This window comes from Chelonia mydas, chromosome 2 (assembly GCF_015237465.2).
Source record: "Chelonia mydas isolate rCheMyd1 chromosome 2, rCheMyd1.pri.v2, whole genome shotgun sequence".
Classification (NCBI taxonomy): domain Eukaryota; kingdom Metazoa; phylum Chordata; order Testudines; family Cheloniidae; genus Chelonia; species Chelonia mydas.
The window spans coordinates 136139962-136164492 of record NC_057850.1 but is presented as its reverse complement, the minus strand read 5'-3'; the positions used below and the strand labels follow the sequence as shown (position 1 = coordinate 136164492).

At 40.8% G+C, this 24531-nt stretch overlaps 1 protein-coding gene across 9 annotated transcripts in view; it reads right to left on the bottom strand.

Annotated features, from left to right (window-relative positions):
- The window catches only part of CTNND2 (catenin delta 2), a 1164839-nt gene that overhangs the window by 498930 nt on the left and 641378 nt on the right, over positions 1 to 24531 (bottom strand). For all 9 annotated transcript variants that reach the window (XM_037893329.2, XM_037893327.2, XM_037893326.2 and 6 more), the window contains 2 exons: positions 16801 to 16835; positions 16196 to 16312 (listed from right to left, as the gene is read on the bottom strand). In XM_037893329.2, coding sequence (XP_037749257.1) covers positions 16196 to 16312; positions 16801 to 16835 — 152 coding nt within the window. The remainder of the gene's footprint in view (positions 1 to 16195; positions 16313 to 16800; positions 16836 to 24531) is intronic.

The following is a 24531-nucleotide window of genomic DNA, read 5'->3' as shown; positions in this document are numbered from 1 at the left end:
CTGAGAACACCACACATTTATATTCAGAAATACTGGAGAAATTTGGTTTTGGGGAACTCTTTTAGAAGTGGTTCAAATAATCTATAAAAACCCTATGGCATGTATCTGGAGAAATGTTGCAAAAACTGAGCCGTTATGCAGAGGAACAAGACAAGGACGTCCCTTATCAACCGTGTTATTTCATTTAATTATTGAACCATTAGCACAAAAGATCAGGGACAGTGAAGAAATTCAGGGAACAAGTGTATTGGGAATAGAAAACAAAGTTTCATTATAAACTGATGACCTTATGTTTTTCATACAAGATAGAATTAAAAGTTGGTCAGTAACACAAGAAATAATTAAAGTTTTTGGTATCAGGTAACAAACTAAACTACTTTAATTCAGAGATACTACACCTTGACTGTCAAAGATACTTAATGGCTAGAAAATGCTCGCTGAAAGTAATGAATAATAAAATTAGATATTTAGGCATTAATATATCACCTAAAGTGGGGATGTGTTTGAATTAAATATTAGCATAAGAACATAAGAATGGCCACACTGGATCAGACCAAAGGTCCATCAAGCCCAGTATCCTGTCCTCTGACAATGACCAATGGCAGGTGCCCCAAAGGGAATGAACAGACAGGTTATCATAAAGTGATCCATGCCCTGTCACCCAATCCCAGCTTCTGGCAAACAGAGGCTGGGGATACCATTCCTTCCCATCCTGGCTAATAGCCATTGATGGACCTATCTTCCATGACTCTATCTATCTCTCTTTTGAACCCTGTTATAGTATTGGCCTTCACAACACCCTCTGGCAAGGAGTTCCAGAGGCTGACAGTGCGTTGCTTGAAAAATACTTTCTTGTGTTTGTTTTAAACCAGCTACCTATTAATTTAATTTGGTGGCCCCTTGTTCTTGTATTATGAGAAGGAGTAAATAACACTTCCTTATTTACTTCCTCTGAACCACTCATGATTTTATAGACCTCTATCATATCCCCCGAGTCACCTCTTTTCCAAGATGAAAAGTCCCAGGCTTATTAATCTCTCCTCATACGGAAGCTGTTCTATACCCTGATCATTTTTGTTGCCCTTTTCTGAACCTTTTCCAATTCCAATATATCTTTTTTGAGATGGGGCGACCACATCTGCACGCAGTATTCAAGGTGTGGGCGTACCATGGATTTATACAGAGGCAATGTGATATTTTCTGTCTTATTATCTATCCCTTTCTTGATGATTTCCAACATTCTGCCACTGCATATTGAGTGGATGATTTCAGAAAACTATCCACAATGACTCCAAGATCTCTTTCTTGAGTGGTAACAGATAATTTAGACCCCATCACTGTATATGTATAGTTAGGATTATGTTTTCCAATGTGCATTACTTTGCATTTATCAACATTAAATTTCATCTGCCATTTTGTTGCCCAATCACCCAGTTTTGTGAGATCCTTTTGTAGCTCTTTGCAGTCTATCTTGACTTAACTATCTTGAGTAGCTATTAAGCCATTAATGAAAATTTTATCTACAATGATATAGACAGGTGGACACTATTACCATGGACTATGGAAGGTAGAAATTAAGTACTTAAAATGAATGTCCTAACCAAGGTTCTGTATCCTTTTTCCATTATTCCCTTTACACCCCCTTATCCCAATTTAAATAAATCAATAACTAACTAACTAACTACCTAAAAGTTATTCAAAGTTTCCTATGGCCGAACCAGAAATCAAGAATCAAAACAGAATAGCTAAAATGTCCAGTTGAGATAGGAGACCTGGTCCTACCAGATTTCAAAAGATACTATAAGGTGGCAGAAATTAGATTGGTACTAGAATGGATATCTAATGGAGAAAATCCATAATTAATACAGACAGAACAGGTTTCAGAGTAACAGCCGTGTTAGTCTGTATTCGCAAAAAGAAAAGGAGGACTTGTGGCACCTTAGAGACTAACCAATTTATTTGAGCATGAGCTTTCGTGAGCTACAGCTCACTTCATCGGATGCATACTGTGGAAATCGCAGAAGACATTATATACACAGACACCATGAAACAATACCTCCTCCCACCCCACTCTCCTGCTGGTAATAGCTTATCTAAAGTGATCATCAAGTTGGGCCATTTCCAGCACAAATCCAGGTTTTCTCACCCTCCGCCCTCCCACAAACAAACTCACTCTCTTGCTGGTAATAGCCCATCCAAAGTGACCACTGTCTTCACAATGCGTATGATAATCAAGGTGGGCCATTTCCTGCAGAAATCCAGGTTCTCTCACCCCCTCACCCCCCTCCAAAAACCACACACACAAACTCACTCTCCTGCTGGAAATAGCCTACCCAAAGTGACCACTCTCCTTACAACCTGCATGAAAATCAAAGTGGGCCATTTCCAGCACAAATCCAGGTTTTCTCACCACCCCCCCCCCCCACACACACACACAAACTCACTCTCCTGCTGGCAATAGCTCATCCAAACTGACCACTCTCCCCACACTGTGCATGACAATCAAGGTGGGCCACTTCCAGCATAAATCCAAGTTTAACCAGAACGTCTGGGGGGGGGGGTGAGAAAACCTGGATTTGTGCTGGAAATGGCCCACCTTGATTATCATGCACATTGTAGGGGGAGTGGTCACTTCGGATGAGCTATTACCACCAGGAGAGTGAGTTTGTGTGAGTATGGGGGTGGGGGAGTGAGAAAACCTGGATTTGTGCTGGAAATGGCCCACTTTGATTTTCATGCAGGTTGTAAGGAGAGTGATCACTTTGGGTAGGCTATTTCCAGCAGGAGAGTGAGTTTGTGTGTGTGGTTTTTGGAGGGGGGTGAGGGGGTGAGAGAACCTGGATTTCTGCAGGAAATGGCCCACCTTGATTATCATACGCATTGTGAAGACAGTGGTCACTTTGGATGGGCTATTACCAGCAAGAGAGTGAGTTTGTTTGTGGGAGGGCGGAGGGTGAGAAAACCTGGATTTGTGCTGGAAATGGCCCAACTTGATGATCACTTTAGATAAGCTATTACCAGCAGGAGAGTGGGGTGGGAGGAGGTATTGTTTCATGGTGTCTGTGTATATAATGTCTTCTGCGATTTCCACAGTATGCATCCGATGAAGTGAGCTGTAGCTCATGAAAGCTCATGCTCAAATAAATTGGTTAGTCTCTAAGGTGCCACAAGTACTCCTTTTCTTTTTGACAGACAGAACAGTAATTGGCAAACCTGATCTCATTATATAATTGTGTACTAGATCTATATTCAACATTCTGGCATCGATGAAACTTCACCTCTTACTTAAAATGCACTTACTAATTGGGCATAGGTTAGGTATTTGACCAAACAAATGAAAAAACCCACATGTTGGTAAAATAAAAAATAAGAAATAATAGTGCTTCCATACCCAGGCTGAACAACCCCTTAAATAAATACATATAGGTGAAACATTAAAAAAATATGAAACGTATGCACCATATAAGTTTATACAGATTTCTTTCTTTAATAATAATAATAAAATATTTCCAGAAAAGAAAGCAACTAACAAAGCTATCTACATTAGAAAATTCCATACAAGTGCTTGAAGTTTCACTGGTCAAGATTATGTCTAAATTGGACATATAATTCCATGACTATGTTTTTAAAAAACACAAACCACACACAGCTATTAAGTTATGGAGCATAGACTATAAATATGAAATAGCATAGAAAGAACTGAATGAGAGAATGTAGATGATAAATACTGGCTCCAGTACTAACCAGTGCAAGTTCAGTAATATTTTGTTCACAGAATGTATGTTTCTCCATCTCTATATAACAAGATACATTCTGTTGCTGCAGACATTTATATAAAATGCAAAACAGCTAGGCCCTCTTTCATACACATTATGGGAATGCTGGATGATAAAAATATTTTGAAAATGTGAAATAGGTAAATAAATAAATAACTGCTAGAGGCAGAATTCAAACAGCTCTAAAAACCTGCACTGGGAGTTGGTCTGTTAAAAAGATTATAGGAAGCTATTTTTATTCTCTTTATAGAAAAAAAAATCTAAATTTGTGGATCTATGCAATGGTTCCTACCGGAGATTACTGGAAGAAACTATTAGTAGAATGGCTAATAATACAAGACAATATATTTTGTGTGAATAGTGCCATGTAAACTCACCAAAAAAAAGAAGACTATAATATGCCTTGCACATGATTACTGAAATCACTGTGATGCCTTAATACTGACATGATAATATTGTACTTATAGAAAAAAAAGAGATAGTGAAAAGGGCATACACAGAGAACAATAACTGAATTATAAATGCTGACTTTTTTAATGTGACCACTGTATTATGGATCGTGTGGTGTGGTCTGGATGAAAGCTGGAGGCATGTAGGTAGGCACAGCGGTCAGTGGGTTTCCGGTATAGGGTGGTGTTTATGTGACCATCGCTTATTAGCACCGTAGTGTCCAGGAAGTGGATCTCTTGTGTGGACTGGTCCAGGCTGAAGTTGATGGTGGGATGGAAATTGTTGAAATCATGGTGGAATTCCTCAAGGGCTTCTTTTCCATGGGTCCAGATGATGAAGATGTCATCAATGTAATTATGCAAGGCACTGAATTTAGCCATATGGAGTGGAAATCGATCAACTTCATGAAAAAACTCGTACAGATACAGACAGACATCATCTTCCTTTCCAAATGCAAACAGATAGACATCATACCAAAAGGACTGAAGGTAAAAAATGCATTACAATCTACATACCACACAGACTATGCTGACAGCTTGTGCCACACGCTCTCAAAGAAACTGCGGAACCACCTGATCAACATCCTCTACAGCAAACAGGGAAAGATTAAGAATGAGCTCTCAAAACTGGATACTCTCATAAAAAAACCAACCTTCCACACAAACTTCCTCGTGGCTGGACTTTACAAAAACTAGACAAGCCATTTACAACACACACTTTACTTCTCTACAAAAGAAAAAGGACACTAAACTATCTAAACTACTCCATGCCACAAGGGGCCACAACAGTGGTTCCCTTAACCCACCCAGCAATATTCTTAATCTATCCAACTATACTCTTAGCCCAGCAGAAAATCTGTCCTATCTCGGGGCCTCTCCTTCTGCCCCTCCACCCCCACGAACATGATACAGTTCTGTGGTGACCTAGAATCCTATTTTCGACGTCTCCGACTCAAGGAATATTTCCAACACACCTCTGAACAACATACTAACCCACAGAGACCTTCCTACCAAGACTACAAAAAGAAGGATTTTGGGTGGACTCCTCCTGAAGGTCGAGACAACAGACTGGACTTCTACATAGAGTGCTTCTGCCGATGTGCACGGGCTGAAATTGTGGAAAAGCAGCATCACTTGCCCCACAACCTCAGCCGTGCAGAACACAATGTCATTCACAGCCTCAGAAACAACTCTGACATCATAATCAAAAAGGCTGACAAAGGAGGTGCTGTCGTCATCATGAATAGGTCGCAATATGAACAAGAGGCAGCTCTCCAACGCCACTTTCTACAAGCCATTACCCTCTGATCCTACTGAGGGTTACCAAAAGAAACTACAGCATTTGCTCAAGAAACTCCCTGAAAAAGCACAAGAATAAATCCGCACAGACACACCCCTGGAACTCCGACCAGGGGTATTCTATCTGCTACCCAAGATCCATGAAGCTGGAAATCCTGGACGCCCCATCATCTCAGGCATTGGCACCCTGACAGCAGGATTGTCTGGCTATGTAGACTCCCTCCTCAGGCCCTACGCTACCAGCACTCCCAGCTATCTTCGAGACACCTCTGACTTCCTAAGGAAACTACAATCCAACGGTGATCTTCCTGAAAACACCATCCTAGCCACTATAGATGTAGAAGCCCTCTACACCAACATTCCACACAAAGACGGACTACAAGCCGTCAGGAATAGTATCCCCGATAATGTCACGGCAAACCTGGTGACTGAACTTTGTGACTTTGTCCTCACACATAACTATTTCACATTTGGGGACAATGTATACCTTCAAATCAGCGGCACTGCCATGGGTACCCGCATGGCCCCACAATATGCCAACATTTTTATGGCTGACTTAGAACAACGCTTCCTCAGCTCTCGTCCTCTAATGTCCCTACTCTACTTGCGCTACATTGATGACATCTTCATCATCTGGACCCATGGAAAAAAAAGCCCTTGAGAAATTCCACCATGATTTCAACAATTTCCATCCCACCATCAACCTCAGCCTGGACCAGTCCACACAAGAGATCCACTTCCTGGAAACTACGGTGCTAATAAGAGATGGTCACATAAACACCACCCTATATCGGAAACCTACTGACCGCTATTCCTACCTACATGCCTCCAGCTTTCATCCAGACCACACCACACGATCCATCATCTACAGCCAAGCTCTACGATACAACCGCATTTGCTCCAACCTCTCAGACAGAGACAAACACCTACAAGATCTCTATCAAGAGTTCTTACAACTACAGTACCCACCTGCTGAAGTGAGGAAACAGACTGATAGAACCAGAAGAGTACCCAGAAGTTACCTACTACAGAACAGGCCTAACAAAGAAAACAACAGAACACCACTAGCCATCACCTTCAGCCCCCAACTAAAACCTCTCCAACGCATCATCAAGGATCTACAACCTATCCTGAAGGATGACACCACACTCTCACAGATCTTGGGAAACAGGCCAGTCCTTGCTTACAGACAGCCCCCAACCTGAAGCAAATACTCACTGGCAACCACACAACACACAACAGAACCACTGAGCCAGAAACCTATCCTTGCAACAAAGCCCGTTGCCAACTGTGTCCACATATCTATTCGGGGACACCATCACAGGGCCTAATAACATCAGCCACACTATCAGAGGCTCGTTCACCTCCACATCTACCAATGTGATATATGCCATCATGTGCCAGCAATGCCCCTCTGCCATGTACATTGGTCAAACTGGACAGTCTCTACGTAAAAGAATAAATGGACAGAAATCAGACGTCAAGAATTACAACATTCAAAAACCAGTTGGAGAACACTTCAATCTCTCTGGTCACTCGATTCCAGACCTAAAAGTGGCAATTCTTCAACCAAAAAACTTCAAAAACAGACTCCAACAAGAGACTGCCAAATTGGATTTAATTTGCAAACTGGATACAATTAACTTAGGCTTGAATAAAGACTGGGAGTGGATGAGTCATTACACAAAGTAAAACTATTTCCCCATGTTTATTCCCACCCTCCCCCCGCTGTTCCTCAGACGTTCTTGTTAACTGCTGGAAATGGCCCACCTTGATTATCACTACAAAAGGCTTCCCCTCTCCCCCCCCGCTCTCCTGCTGGTAATAGCTCACCTTACCTGATCACTCTCGTGACAGTGTGTGTGGTAACACCCATTGTTTCATGTTCTCGGTGAGGAGGTTCAATACAGTGAGGAGGTTCTGTGTGTATATAAATCTCCCCACTGTATTTTCCACTGAATGCATCCGATGAAGAGAGCTGTAGCTCATGAAAGCTTATGCTCAGATAAATGTGTTAGTCTCTAAGGTGCCACAAGTCCTCCTTTTCTTTTTGCGGATACAGACTAACATGGCTGCTACTCTGAAGCACATGCATGTAGCTTTCCCAAAACTGGCAGCAACCCAGCTGAGTTAACATGTAGGAACACACTTTTGAAAGTCACTCCCCAGGTTACTATAATCAATCTCTTCTCAAATACCTGTATGAGTAATTTCAGGATATATGTTTGTCTATTAGGCTAACCGTCCCTGGTTAATTACCTTCGGCCCATCCAGGTATTAAGACATTAAATTCTTCTTCCACTCTTTCAAGACATTACACAATGCGGCCCTTGCTTACATCCTACCACTCCACTCCTATGCCACCTAGTCCTCCTCTTCTTTATTTTTATTTATTCTAACACTTCCTTATTACTGGGCCTGCTATCATTATTTCACGTTAGTTCTGTTTAAAATGTAAACACTGAGGGAAGAACAATTTCTTTTTTTTTTAAAGTTCTGTAGAGCACCAGTAATAAGCAAAATGTCCACAAGTTACACAAATACATGAAGGTCACATTACTAATATTATGGAATAGTTGTAGTATCTATTTGTTCAAAATGATTATGTCACTTTTTCTGGATTTAATATATAGTACCAGATAATATCTGAGAAATTAATTTACATTTCTCTAAACTGCTATGTTTTGGATTAAAAAACAAATGGTTAAACTCTAATAATTTTGCTTTCTTCAGTGTTTAAAGAGAATGGTGATATGAAATCCAGAGATTTAATTACAGGCTGTCAAATTCTGCAGATTAAGATTAATGAAGGATGAGCCTCTAAAGGTTTGGTTTGAATAAGATTCCCGAGGTTCTCTGAACTACTTTCCTTTAGAATTCACAATGAAAAACTCTCATGAAATTTCTGGACCTGGAGTCCCATAAGAATAGTCTCTCTCATTATGTTTTTCTTTAACCAGTAGAAAGGGGGGATGTGAAAGTGGGGCAGGGGGGAAATTATCATAGAATCACAGAAGATTAGGGTTGGAAGAGACCTCAGGAGGTCATCTAGTCCAACTCCCTGCTCAAAGCAGGACCAAGCCCAAACTAAATCATCCCAAAGTATTTAAACAAAGTATTTCAAAATTTAACTAAGGTTTGGGTTGTTTCCGGAACTGAACTGATTTGCGCATCCCTAATTAATCCTCCATATTCCTAGATGATTGAAAACAATTATTTACCCGAACAGCAACTGGTTTATTGAGATGGTGTAATCCCACTGTAGGTGCACATGTGCCTCATGTGCACGCATGAGATTAGAGTCTTTTGCAAAGTAGCATCCTTGTGCTCCCATAGAAGTGCATAAAGGGCAGAGTCATCCTGACCCTCCCACAGTCCCCTTGCGATTCAAAGAACACTTTAGCTGAGGACTCCAAAAGTGGGGATTGAGGGCTGGGTACGGGATCCACATTGACTACAGTATTTTGAAGAACCACAGTTACTTAAGGCTAAGTAACTGTTCTTTCTTCGTTGAGCGTGTGCCTGTGTGAGTGAATGGGAAGCTGTGCCTCTCTGTATGGTGGGGAGGAGACATTGAGCTGTGACAGTCAAAACAGAGACAGATGTACCAGTCTCCTGAATTCTGCATCAGACCTAGCTGCCATGTCAAGGGCATAATGACTTACGTGTTCTTGTGGTGAAAGACAGGCACACCAAACCGCTACAGGGTATGTGGGGCTCTCCTAGACAGAAGGCACCTGCTATGCCTATCTTTCAGAGAAATTAAACCATCACAGGATTGGCAGGCCTTGAAACCTGCAGGTTTTGAATTCACCGTGGTGAAAAGCCCTGTTCATGGTCTGTCAGTATGCAGTTCATATAGGTCGAAATGTTAACGATTGTCGAATATCAGCAGATCAGAAGAGTTCTGAGAGATTTAGCTGGAGCTATGAACAAGTGGGTTGGGCACTTGCCAGGTTCAGACTCGCTGCCATGGTTGGTGGGAGAGATCTGAAGGAGGGTTGCGGTTTCCTTGTCCTTTAAACCCTCAGACAGAAATATGATGAGAGAATGGGTGGATGTACACCCACGTAGCAGACACTGATATTCAAAAGACTGAGCTTCTGCACATGTGCACCTACCGTGGCACCCACAGTGACACATACTCAAACAAGAACATATGGTTTTCATTAGAGCAGGGTGCGTGTATACCATGAGCAAACTCCTATGTGTGTGCCAAGGATGACTCAACTGGATTATCCTGGTACTCACAGCAGGGGATTACACGGAAATAATTACAACCAATAAATAGACTGTTGGCTCCAATGACACCAAATTTGATCTCATCTAGCCTTTCAGACATCTGACACACCAGAGTTTACACTTTAGTTCATCTGCAATGTAAATAAAGTCTTTTTGTTATAGACCATTTTGAGTATCTACAGATTAAATTTCTGAGACAGGAAGAAAATAATAAAGGTTGAACAGAGAATGCTTTTCAAAACTGGTATGTCTGCATTAGTAGGGATTTTATTCTCAATGATTCCCCAATACAGGGCAGAGATCATCTTTATAATAAGATATTAATATTGAATATTGACAGAATGAAGACACTGTGGAGTTTAGATCTTGGTATATCCCTTCAATTTGAGGGCTGGAAAGGTGGGCCAAGTGAAAACCATATCGATATGTGTTAGAAAACAATAACTGCACATAATTTTATATCATATAAATATAATTTCACATGTGGTGCATACATACACAAAACCAATTACATACCTGTTCTATAACTATCATTCTTCAAGTTATATTGCACCTGTCCATTCCACTTTAGGTGTCTGCATACCACTGCACCAGAGTCAGAGAATTTTTCCTACAGTGGTACCCACCCAGGTGACACCTGTGTCCTTAACGCACTTCTAACATTTGGGGAGAACATAAAGGGGTAGAGTATCCCTGCCCCACTCCTTTCCTTCTCACACTAGAAGCTAATACATGTAAAGATTCCAGTGTAGAGGGGAAGGAAGGTGGGTCGTGAAATGGACGTAATTGCTTTTTCTTCTTTGAATGCTTGCACATGTCCATTCCATTTTAGATCACTCTCACACAGCCCCACATGGAGGAAGGTTTCAGCATGTACCTGCTCTCATGTAACACAACTCTTCCAAACTCAGCTTCACATCTGGAGGCTGGGAGACAACATAATGGGTGGTGAATGTGTGGACTAAAAGCTAGCCTTGCAGATGTCTATAGCAGGAGCTTGACCCAGGAAAGCTGTTGAAGCTACTTGAGCTCTTGTAGAAGGGGAAGAGGAATGTTAACGTTACCATAGGTGATTTTGCCAGGTGGCCCATCCTGCTGCTCTCTTGGGCCCTATTCCTTGCTCCCCTCTCATTCCAATCAAAGAGTAGCTGCTGGGGTACTGGGAAGGGCAGGAGCATCTTCATCCCACCAGGTTGAGGGGACAGGCAGCAACTGGAATTCTTCATGCCTTAGCATTGGGAGAGGGGAGCAGGAGGAGCTAATGAGGGGGCAGCAGCTGCTGCAGAGTTGGTAGGGAACAGCTGCTGCCTAGCTAGCTCTGAACACACAGGACCGAGTGCTGCAGTCACACACCAATGCAGTGTTTTCAAAAGGCGAGCAGAAGGGAGCTTTCCCTACTACATGTGCTGAGGGACTAAGTTCTCCCTGAGCACATGCATCAGCTCTAATTGGCTGCCTACCGATTGGCTGCAGAAATATTACTACTAACTACTTACTGTGGTATGTAACCTATTATTCAAATCAGCCTCTGTACCAGATGACTGGAGGATAGCTAATGTGACTCCAATTTTTAAAAAGGCTCCAGAGATGATTTCGGCAATTACAAGCCATTAAACCTAACTTCAGTACCCAGGCAAAGAGGTTGAAACTATAGTCAAGAAGAGAATTATCAGACACATAGATGAATACTATTTGTTGAGGAAGAGTCAACATGGCTTTTGTAAAGGGAAATCATGCCTCACCCATCTATTAAAATTCTCTGAGGGGGTCAACAAATGTGGAGAAGGATGATCCAGTGGATATATGTACTTAGACTTTCAGAAAGCCTTTGACAAGGTCCCTCACCAAAGGCTCTTAAGCAAAGTAAGCAGTCATGTCATAGATCAGTAGCTAGTAGAAGACAGGAAACAAAGGGTAGGAATGAATGCTCAGTTTTCAGAATGGAGAGAGGTAAATAATGGTGTCCCCCAGGGGTCTGTACTGGGACCAATGCCATTCAACATACTCATAAATGATCTGGAAAAAGAGGTAAGCGGATGATTTGCAGATGATACAAAATTACTCAAGATAGTTAAGTCCAAAGCAGACTACGAAGAGGTACAAAGGGATTTCACAAAAGTGACTGACTGGGCAACAAAATGGCAGATGAAATTCAGTGTTGATAAATGAAAACTAATGTACATTGGGAAACAATCTCAACTATACCTACAAAATGATGGGATCTATATTAGCTTTTACCACTCAAGAAAGAGATCTTGGAGTCATTGTGGATAACTCCCTGAAAACATCTGCTCTATGTGTAGCAGTAGTCAAAAAAGCTAACAAAATGCTAGGAACCATTAAGAAAGGGACAGATAGTAACACAGAAAATATCATAATGCCCCTATATAAATCCGTGGTAAATCCACAACTTGAATACTGCCTGCAGATCTGGTCACCCCATCTAAAAAAAGATATATTATAATTGTAAAAGGTACAGAGAAGGGTTACAAAAATGATTAGGAGTGTGGAATAGCTTCCATATCAGGAGACATTAAGAAAACTGGGACTTTACAGTTTGGAAAAGAGACAACTAAGAGAGGATACGATAGAGGTCTATACAATTTTGAATGGTGTGGAGAAAGTGAATAAGGAAATGTTATTTGCTTCTTCACATAACACAAGAACTAGGGGTCAGACAATGCTCAGTCCATCTACGGAACTCATTGCCAGGGGATGCCAAGTTCATGGAGGATAGGTCCATCAAAGACTATTAGCTAGTATGGCCAGGGATGCAACCCTATGCTCCGAATGTCCCTAGCCTCTATTTATCAGAGCTGGGAGTGGATGACAGGAGATGGATCACTTGATGATTGCCTATTGTGTTCATTCCCTCTGAAGCACCCGGCATTGACCACTGCTGGAAGACAGGATATGGAGCTAGATGGACCATTGGTCTGACTCAGTATGGCAATTCTTATGTTCTTATGCCCTTCCTCAGCTCCATAGGAGGATCTGATACACCTTAGTCTACAGATCAAGCCTGAAGTGTTGGAAGGTCATATCTGATCTGGGTTGATGTGAGATAGTGGTGATGGATTTGTAGCAATGTGAAAGATAGGAAGGGTGATCTTGTGGCTAAGGAACTGGACTTGAGCTCAGGAGATATGGGTTCAAGTCTCTGCTACTCCACAGCCTTTCTGAGTAACTCCAGGCAACCCAATTAACCTCTCTGTGTCTGAGTTATCCAGCTGTAAAAAGTAAGTGTATCATTACGTGCCTACCTCACAGGAATGTTGTAGAATTAAATCCATAAATACTCGGTAGGCATTCAGACTCTACTGAGATGGGGGTCATTTTAGTACCCAGATAGATCAATTTGGTAGACTGGCTTCTTTACTCAGAAACCTGGCACTGACCTTTCCCATTCTGCATTACCAATTTGCAAACCAGTCTGTCAGCAGCTACATCAACTGTGCAGACTTGTGTGAGAAAGATTTCTGTTCAGTTAGAGAATCCACAAATAACAAGATACATCCATAATCTTTAGAGGAGTGTGGAATAGAGCCAACAAAGTCAATGCACAGGACACCAGTGTGAGAGCCTGAGACAGTGTCCACCAACAAAGTGTCAAGCTGGACTGTGAAAGAGACAATTAGTGTGGACTGCCAATTATTACATTTTCAACTGCTTTACTACATAATGACAAACTGATCCAAGGACTAGCACTGAAACAGAGAAGATGTTTTTGCTGGACTCAGTTAACTATTGGTTTACTGAGGTGGGAGAGCATGGGGAGATGGGCGTTGGGACAGGAGAGGCCCTCAGATCTGCGTGCCCTTGTTCCAGGCACACCACAGCAGAGGAACTCCCAAGAGTAACACCACTGTTCTGAATCTGCCAGTCTTTATATCTTACATTATATCCAGTGGGTCCCCTCCTTAGAACACCCTGGGAACTTTTAAAAAATAAATGAGCACTGCACTCCAACACCTCAGTCAAATAGTTATCCAGACTCACCATCAGCAAAAGGTAAATACCAGAACACCACAATCAATGACCAATACAGCTACTCCCCCACATGATTCCCCTTTCATATGGCTGATATCCATATCCCCTTAGCCATTTTTTCCACGGCTTACACTTGTTAGTACACAGGTATCACTTGTGAAGTGATCTTGGGATTTAGGGAGTCTATTACAATGGCTGCCTGCTATATAGCTGCTTCTCACAACAGCTTCAGAGGGAAGCAGGGAATGTGTAAAGCTGTATTATAAAGGCTGTTCAAAACACAGACATACTAATCCTTCCCTGAGGAAGAGCCACTGATAGACTGGATTGTTCTACTGGATACATTCAGGTCAGAGGAGCACATAGTGAAGTCAGTAGTAGGTACATCCCTGGGCAGCCTCTGATATAGCAAATTCAAAAATCTGGCCTGACAAAAAATCAGGGACTGCCAAGGCACCTCAGACATATCCTCAATCAGGGTCTTTACTGTATTCTAGACATACATATTTTTCATTATAAAGGTTGTAAAGTCAAGTACTAAAAAGTGCCTGTGCAACCTTAATTGGCCTCCATGTGTGTATGCATTATGATACAGCTTTTAATTACATGATCACATACTATTTTTTTACAACACCCCTGCCTCATTCAGTGCACAGGATGGATGGTTTAATATTTAATATTTTCTTTTATCTTCATTGTTCAATACACTGACCTTGGCCTTATTTACTGCACACTAGCCCAGCTCTGAATACAGAATTATTAATTTCTTCATGGGCTTTTCTATGGCACTCATCACTACAATATCTGAGTGCTACACAAACATGAATTAATTTATTTTCACAACAGCCCTGTGAGATAAAGGATTGTTATTATCCTAATTTTACAAATGGGGAACTGAGGCATAGAGAGATTAAGGTAAAAAGTATCCATTAATTTTGAGTGCCCAATTTGAGACACCTAGGATCCGATTTTTTCAGATTAGTTACCATTATATAGCACTTAATATGCACAATTGCCATTGACTTCAGTCACAGCTGTGAGTGTACAGCACCTGCAAATCAGACTCCAGGCTCTCAAGTCAGACATCCAGAAAATGAGGAACACACAATTACTGACAAAATGTGAAAAGTCTGGTTTTTAGTGATTTTGCTCAGCATCACACAGAAACTCTGACACAGAGGCAGGGATAGAATCCAATTTTCCAGGCAGCATTCAGTTGTCTTAAACATGAGATCTTCATTTCTCTTCCTTCTGTCCCTTGCCTCATTCACTACACACTTTCCAACTTCTGCAATAACTGAACCTGGGATCCTACAGACTGCACCCTCCTGTATTCTCCAACCCTAATTCGTCCCCAGAGCAAGTCCAGCCTGTGCACTGGGACCCATGGAAAAACAGTATGTTATGTAATGAAAGACTGTATAATAATGTATATGCACAAGGGGAATAAATTAAGGTTACCTCCCCGACCTCTGTGTTCCTCATCCCAGTCAGGTTCTCCTAACCTAGCTGATCCCAGTCAGGCTACTCATCCCAGTCAAAGTCTCATTGCCCAGCAAGATCTAATCTCACACTGCCAGTCTCAGTGTTCCCCCTCAAACTGCCAGTCCCAGTCTCCTTGCCCAATTAGTCCGTATTTCCCACTTCTGGCTCCTCAGCCAAACTGTCTCTCTCCCCAACTGGGGAGACTACCCTCAATGTTTCCAAAGTGTTGAAGGCAGGCCTGAACCATAACTAATTTGCAAGCAGCTGGTTATGGCAAAGGACCCAGCTACCCCAAAGCACAGGTCTGAAAATATAGTTTGGCCATTCAGCACCCAGCCCATCTCCTTTGTTAGAAGCCTCGAGGTGCTCTGGTGCTTTTGATAAGTCCAGCCATCACCTTTGAAATCGGTCAGGATGCCCATTATCTGCTCATTACTCATATTGAGGGCCATCTCTTGGGTTGCTTGGAGTCATGTAATCTTTTGAAAATTTTAGCCTTATTGAGTAGTTCATAGCTGTGTGATGAAACTGTGACATCAGACATAATGATTTGCCAATCAGAATACAATTTATTTTGGCGTCTTTACATACTGTAATCCTGTTGGTTAAAAGTCTTCTAGTACTGACACTGAAATATTTAAATATGACCTTCTTGGATGTCACAGCCATACAATATGAAGGGATATATTCCTTAAAGTAACAGTTATCGAACTATCTGCTTTTTGTCCATAGCTTCTGAAGTGCTTGGGAGCGATTGTAATCCACATAAGGAAGTGAGTAATAAGCATATTTACAGATAATTCAATCTATATTGCCTGCTGCCAATGTTGACAGATGAAATGAGAAAACCATTATGACAAAACGTACTTTCATTTTAAAAGCACAAAGTACTCCAAATAATAGTTCTGGATTCTGGGGCTCCAGACAAAGAAAGGCAAGTTCCTGGAAACTTACTTTCAGTAGTTGAATAGTCCTGTGGATCAAGTATTCCTGACTCCTGCAGTGATCTAATACAGGAGTCCACCAGCTCGAGACCAGTTGTGAGCTCATCCTCTATATCCTTCTGACCGTCTGTAATAAAAATTATAAAAATTGTTAAAGAATATAAAGAAAATACAAAAGAGAAAAACAATGACATAGAACCAATTAAAAATTCACAGCTAGTCAAGGGAATGGTAACATTTAAGGTCTAATTTTCAAAGGAGGCTGGAATGGGCAGGCCCAGAAAAATGCACCAACATCCATACTTTCAAACGCCAACCTTTAAAAGTAAGGTGTTTGCTATCGATAGGTATATTGAAAAATTCAAGTTTAACTACTGAGATTTTTTTCACACTGATCACAATCAGAAACTTTGTACACGACAGTCTCTTGTTCTACAACCATTTGTGTCAACACCAATTACTGTCACTTCTATATGGGGATAATTAATATACAATTTTAATGAAGGCTAGCACATAAAATCCATGATTCTTCTAATTCTTTGTCCTCTTTTGGATAACATAGATATTACTGGGGAAATATACATAGATATAGAATCTGGCCAAGATATACTTTACCTTGCGTTTGCCAATGAAACTGCTCTTCTGTTGAACTGTAAAAAAAAAAAAGTATAAATTAGAAAATAAACAAATCTTCGGTAAATTACACAAAACTCCTACATTTTTAGAAAAAATCGGTAGTACAGCACTACCACTCAGATTTAAACCTACTCTGTATGATGAAGGTGATCAAAGAATGCTAAACAATAACCTTCAAGTGTCAAATATAAAATGTGTAAATTTCCTATAAATATTTTAAATATGGATAATTTGGACAGCATTGAAATTTTAAAAAAATCTAATTCTGATCAGTTATTGACATATACAAGTTTGAATTATATATTGTGTCCTCTCTATCATTTTAAATAATTGAATTAAAACAAAAACAAACTCTTTCAAAAGACAATGCTTTGCCTGTAACGTTTAAAAAACCTCCTGTATAACTGCTTATAAGAGGCAAAGGTTGCTTTTAGAAATGAAGACGTGTCTTTGAAAAGATATATTTTATTTTATTTATGGATTATCGTCCTGATCTTGCACTTATGGACATACTTTACTCAGACGTGGAATTTCAGTGACATCAATAGAACTGTGTATGTGAGTAAAGCTAAGCACATAGATAAGTGTTTGTGGCATGACAGCCTAAGAGTGGAGTATCTTTTAATTTTAATAACATTAAAAACATTTAGGAAAAATTAAGTTTTGAACCAGGAACAGAACGGTCATGCGCAATTCAGCTGGAATTTTCAGGACCTGCAGTTATCTTTCTTTTGCCTGCATAACTCCAGCTGAAATCAATGGGAGTTTTTTGGTGTTGATCGGCAGTGGGGATTTAGCTCTGTTTAGTGTTCACGCTTAAAATCAATCAAGCTGGAAATGGTGATCATCTTTCAGATTATACAGGAATGATGGAAATTCATGAGGATATACACTAGATACCATAGGTATATTTTCTGCTGTGGAAGAAAACGTGGTTCTTACGGTAAATTGAAGAATAATATATGCACTTCATAGAATCATAGAATATCAGGGTTGGAAGGGACCTCAGGAGGTCATCTAATCCAACCCCCTGCTCAAAGCAGGACCAATCCCACTTCACTACTATGCAGGATCTTTCTATTCCTCCTTTACATGTCAAGAACTGTCAGAAAAGCATACAGTCACTCAGTGATATGCATCATTATGGTAATTCATAGATATCAAGGCCAGAAGGGACCACAGTGATCAATGTGTTTGACCTGCTGCATAATGCAGGCCATAAAACATCAGTATATCTTTTAGAAAAGCATCCAGTCTTGATTTTAAAATGTTCAGTGATGGAGAATCCACCACAAACCTTGGTAAGTTGTTCCTAATTACATAAGTATAAAGATTAAACTACAATAGTCACAACTAAAAGTTTTCTTGTACCTTTATACACAACGGTAGGATATTACTAGCCTGAATGTCTATTTCCTACATCTATAATGGGGAATAGGATATTATCAGTTGCACCTGCCCATAAAAAAAACCCCAAAACCTTTTTAATAGATCTATGTATTTGTTCATGTGAGGTTATGAATATATACTTTTTATTGAGAACATAGATTTTAGATCCTGAATCTTTTTCCCTGTGCAAAAAAGTGCTAGGTAAGTTTCTGAATGCCTTGGATGCAAATCTTTATATCTATGTCCAGGGAGCAAACATATAAGGAAATTAAATTCAGGACCTTCCTTTTGAAGGCATTACCCTTTTTATGGGAAAAATACTTGGGTTAGGTATTAGCTTTATTTGACAGTGACAAAACACAAGGCTGATAACTGTCTAACTTATATTCATTTAAATAATTTTAAATATGTTTATTAAACCCTGCCTGATGTTTGAAATTTACAATTAATACATTCAAAGTCATAGATTTCTGTTTTCATTTCCAACCACATGTAGACATCTAATATCTATGAATTAGGGCACATCTGTCTGAAAAGTTAGTGATGGCAACTTAGAGTGTAAATCTACAGCATACTAATGTGCCATGCACTAACTGTCCGTGCGGACCCTGCTGTGGTGCACTAAAAGTTCTGCACTACGGAATTTTTTTCAGTGCATGGCAGCAGGATTCACACAGTTAGTACGCGTCACACTGTAGCACTGTAGATTTACATCCTAGCCAGCAACAAACAAGCACTTAATATTGATCTAGTACAGAGGGCATTCATGCCTCGAGGAATTGGCAATGTAATGCAGACTCAGGGATAGGCACATGTTGAATAGGCGCCTAATGCCTGTCATTATTAGGACACAAGATGGCATGTGGCCAGAGTTAGTATTTTCAAAAATAGCCACCAATTTGGAGTACTCAGTTTTTGGTAGCCCAACCTGAAACACCTTGAGCCTGATTTTCATGGGTGCCAAATACCCACAACTCCAAGTGATGCCAGTGGGAACTGTGAGTGCTTGTCACTTCTGAAAACTAGCCCTAAAGTATTTCAAGGTACCAAAACCTGAGTTATCCAAAATAATTAGTATCAGCTGCAGCCTAATTTGAAATGAGGTAGTGGTCTTGGTCCATTTTCCACTGGACAGGTGTTCACATAATGCTCATGCTCAAATAAATTGGTTAGTCTCTAAGGTGCCACAAGTACTCCTTTTCTTTTTGCGAATACAGACTAACACGGCTGTTACTGTGAAACCTGTCAGATAATGACCATCATCATAACTGTTATTAAATAGCTAGATGGCAGTCTCAGGTCAGGGAACGAATTTCGTGTGAAGCTCGCGTTACCTCTCCTCCAAATTGGTGGGCAGAGGAAGCACGCGTACAATGAAATATGTAGATAAATAGTGGACTATGGTTTCTGCGGCTTCCAATCTGGCAGTTTCATGAGTGCTAAGTTCCCAAGAAACTTTTACAAATATTAAGTATAAGGAAAAAAAGAAAAGAAAAGGAAAATATTGGTTTGGTCCACCTAATATTTTTAAATGAACACTGAAAACAAACACATTTCATTTACCTGTCTTTGATTTGTACAACACAGAACCATTTTTCTGTGCCAAGCATAAAATAATCAAAAATGAGAGGTCAAAAAAGTCGAACTCTTGTGAGAAATTGCGAAAATGTTTGCATTTTCCAGTTATGTGCAGGTTTCTCTTCATAAACACTGGAACTTTCACATGTCAAGTAGCAGATTTAATGACAAATGTCTCTCATCATAATGACATAATTTGATGAATTTGCACCATTACAAAGGATATTAATCTATTCTCAGTTTGGAAAAAAACGATGCAGCTCCACTTTTTTCTAGTTAAAGAATATACTATTTAGATTTGTTATTCTGTAAATTCTAATTTCATTGCACGCTACTGGCCATTTCTTAGTTACAGTCCAGATTCCAGTCGTACAACTGGATGCATTCATGCTTACCCAAACAAAATCTGATGCAATTTTAAATTGACAAATTAAAAATAAAGCATCCTTTAAATAGTATGTTCTGGCTTTTCTTTATTTTTAAATTTTCTTAAGAAAAGAAAAGTTTTCCTGCCCCTGTGCTTAGAGGGATCTTTTCATCAAAGGATAAATTGACTAACATAGACACCGACCCTCCAATGAATTCCACAAGTAAAAGGGTCTGCCTGACTGAATATAAATCATTGGAAGTGACTATATTAGTTTTTATATTTTTTATTTTATTTTTGAGGAATTTCATGTTATTTTGTTTTATCCATTCTACCCAAAGGGTGTGTGGATAGGTGGGTGGCAGGGCTGGGGCGGAGGCTGGCAGAGCAAACCCACCTAGTACTCAACCTGCAGCAGTGGCTCCTGTCCTACGTATGTGGGTCCAGTCCCCCATCCTGAGCATTGTCAGCTAATGCACCGGGTCGCAGGGCCATTCAGGCTTGGCCCAGCTGCTCCTCCATCATAAACAATGGCGGTACAGGCAGGTCAAATTTGAGTGAGTGGTGCTGCAACCTGTGTGCCAGTTGCTGCTGCAGGTTGAGTTTTTAAATTTGTTTTATACATTGGCTTTCATTTTATTTCATGTTGTTATTTCACATTTGCAAAAAACAAAACAAGCAAACAAAAAAACACAGGGCTGTAATTATGATTCATTTGCTATAACCTGATGCCACTGCCATTCATTTAATATTATTTCTATTTCAAGTTATTCCATTGCATACAAGACAGCCAGTCTGTTTCATTATATTAGTATGACATGAAAAAAATCAGATATTGCCATTTCAGTAGACAAGAGTAATTTGTATTTAGTACATATTTATATGTTCTCTTTTTGGTAGAAGATTGTCTTTGTGCTATTGCTTCAGGCAAGTATCTAAAGAATAGGAGCGTAAATGTTCAAAAGTGACTTGGAGGATTGGGCCAAAAGAAATCTGATGAGGTTCAATAAGGATAAGTGCAGGGTCCTGCACTTAGGACGGAAGAACCCAATGCACCGCTACAGACTAGGGACCGAATGGCTAGGCAGCAGTTCTGTGGAAAAGGACCTAGGGGTGACAGTGGACGAGAAGCTGGATATGAGTCAGCAGTGTGCCCTTGTTGCCAAGAAGGCCAATGGCATTTTGGGATGTATAAGTAGGGGCATAGCGAGCAGATCAAGGGACGTGATCATTCCCTTCTATTCGACATTGGTGAGGCCTCATCTGGAGTACTGTGTCCAGGTTTGGGCCCCACACTACAAGAAGGACGTGGATAAATTGGAGACAGTCCAGCGAAGGGCAACAAAAATGATTAGGGGTCTGGAACACATGACTCATGAGGAGAGGCTGAGGGAACTGGGATTGTTTAGTCTGCAGAAGAGAAGAATGAGGGGGGATTTGGTAGCTACTTTCAACTACCTGAGAGGTGGTTCCAGAGAGGATGGTTCTAGACTATTCTCAGTGGTAGAAGAGGACAGGACAAAGAGTAATGGTCTCAAGTTGCAGTGGGGGAGGTTTAGGTTAGATATTAGGAAAAACTTTTTCACCAAGAGGGTGGTGAAACACTGGAATGTGTTACCTAGGGAGGTGGTAGAATCTCCTTCCTTAGAAGTTTTTAAGGTCAGGCTTGACAAAGCCCTGGCTGGGATGATTTAATTGGGGATTGGTCCTGCTTTGAGCAGGGGGTTGGACTAGATGACCTCCTGAGGTCCCTTCCAACCCTGATATTCTATGATTCTATGATTCTATGATCTGGACACACCTTTAGAATGACCTGACTTTTAGACAAGAATGGTTACTTACCTGTTCTGTAACTGCTCTTCTTTGAGGTGTGTTGCACATTCCATTACACTTCGGGCCTGTACACACCCAGTGCACCGAACCCAGAGAATTTTTCCCCACAGCAGTGCCCATTAGGGCGATGCATGCACTCTCTGGATGCTAGTGGTCTCAGCTGAAGGTATAAGGTCAGAGAAGCCCTGGCCCCCTTTCACTTCCTTCACATCAGAATCCAGGAAGTATAGACTCCAACGTAGAGAGGAAGAAGGGTGGGTTGTGGAATGGACATGTGCAATACTTCTCGAAGAACAACTGCTAGAGAGCAGGTAAATAACGGGGTTTTTTTCTTCTGTCAACTCCCCTTTAAATAACTAACAAGGAGTTTGGAAAGGAGAGCTTTGTAGTCCCTTGAGCAAGGATTGCAACACCACTCTCCCAAATTTGGCATCAGCTCTCAAAGCTTAAGAGATAGCATAATGACTAATGAATATATGTATTTATGAGCAAGCTACAGCTCTGCAAATGTCATTGACGGGCACATGACCCAAGAATGCAGCTGATGCTGCTTGTGATCTTCTAGAATGTGCTAAAACCGCCTCTGGTTGAGAAAACTTAGTGATGCAGAGATATGCAGGATAAGATCCAGGATGATATTCTCTGCAAAGAGACAGGTTGTCCTTCATTCTGTCAGAGAAGGTAACAAATAGCTGAGGGGACATTCTAAATGGTTTAGTCTTGCCCAAGTACAAGGCTAATCCCCTGCAAACGTCAAAATTATGGAACCTTTCCTCATTCCTATGAGAGTGAGGCTTTGGAAAAAAGATTGTTAAATAGACAGACTAGTTAAGGTATAAATCCAAAACCACCTTAGTCAGAAATTTGGAACGGGGTCATAAATAAACCTGGTCCTTAAAGAAGATTGTATACAAGGGAGGGGGGCACTCTGCAACAATGCTCAAAATTCTCCTACTCTCCTGGCCACCAAGAATGTTACCATCGGGGAGAGATGCAACAATGAACCAGTAGCGATACAGTCAAAAGGCAGATCTACTAATCATGGCACGACCAAGTTTAAGTCACAAGGGAGTGTAGGATCTCTCACAGGTGGAAAAAGCAAGCCTAGTCCCTTTAGAAATTACACAGTCATTGGGCTAGAAAATACAGTTTTTCCCTCTATAGGAGGATGGAAAGCAGAAATTATCACCAAGCATATTCTCAAGGGCCTTATGGGAAGTCATTTCTCCTTTGGGTGAAGTAAATAGTCCAGGATAAGCTGGATAGAAATTTGCACTGTTGTAACTATATAGAGAAACATCTCCATTTCATCAAGTAAGAGTACCTAATAGATGGTTTTCTACTATTTAATGGTATGTCTGAATCTCTACAGAACACTTAGCCTTTTGAGGTGTCAACCACGGAGCATCCAAGCTGTCAGAGGAAGGGTGGGAGGGTGAGATGCAGCATCTGATCATGGTTCTGAGAACTTATATGGGTGACTTTAGACAGTGCTATTGGGTCATTAGTGAAGACATCAGGAGATCTGAGAACAAATGCAGCCGCAGCTAGGCTGATGTTATCAGTATTAGTATGGCATCCTGCCTGAGCTTGCATAATATGTTTGAATCCAGGGAACAGGAGTACAGCAACTTGTCCTTCCATGTCAGAAGGAATGCATCTGAGACAGATCCTAGGCTGTGACCTTCCCAGAAAAGAACGTGTAACACTTCCCTGTTCAGTCACATAGAAAACCAATCTCTAATATTCCCCAAGTGAAGAAGATGGATTTGACTACCTCTGTCCAGAAGGACCATTCTGTGATGGTGCACCCCATAAGGCTTTATGGGAATATGTTTATGAATGTATATATGACATAACTGGAATATGTTTTATGCTACATATGCCATATAACATATCTCTGTACAGGTTATGATCTACTGAATCTAGTCATCCTATCTGTATGCATGTATCATTTTTGTATTCAAAATTATGAATATTGGCTGTGTACTTGCTTGATTTTTAAGTAGCCTTAGTAAGGCATTTGGTCAGCTTCTTGAGAAAGGAATGTGCAAATTAAGTGCCCAGTCAAGAAGCACTTAACGGACAATGGATCTTGGAAGGCTCCAATCCACATAAAAAGTCTACATGAGGATGTGCAAGGTAGCATGTAAACCACGGCTGCTACCTGTAAGTTCTGAGTCATGCATGGGCATGTGGCTTGCCCATGTGACTCCAAAACTCCACCTTGTAGCTAAAAGAAAAGGAGGACTTGTGGCACCTTAGAGACTAACCAATTTATTTGAGCATGAGCTTTCGTGAGCTACAGCTCACTTCATCGGATGCATGCTGTGGAAATCGCACAAGACATTTTATACACAGATACCATGAAACAATGCCTCCTCCCACCCCACTCTCCTGCTGGTAATAGCTTATCTAAAGTGATCATCAAGTTGGGCCATTTCCAGCACAAATCCGGGTTTTCTCACCCTCCGCCCTCCCACAAACAAACTCACTCTCTTGCTGGTAATAGCCCATCCAAAGTGACCACTGTCTTCACAATG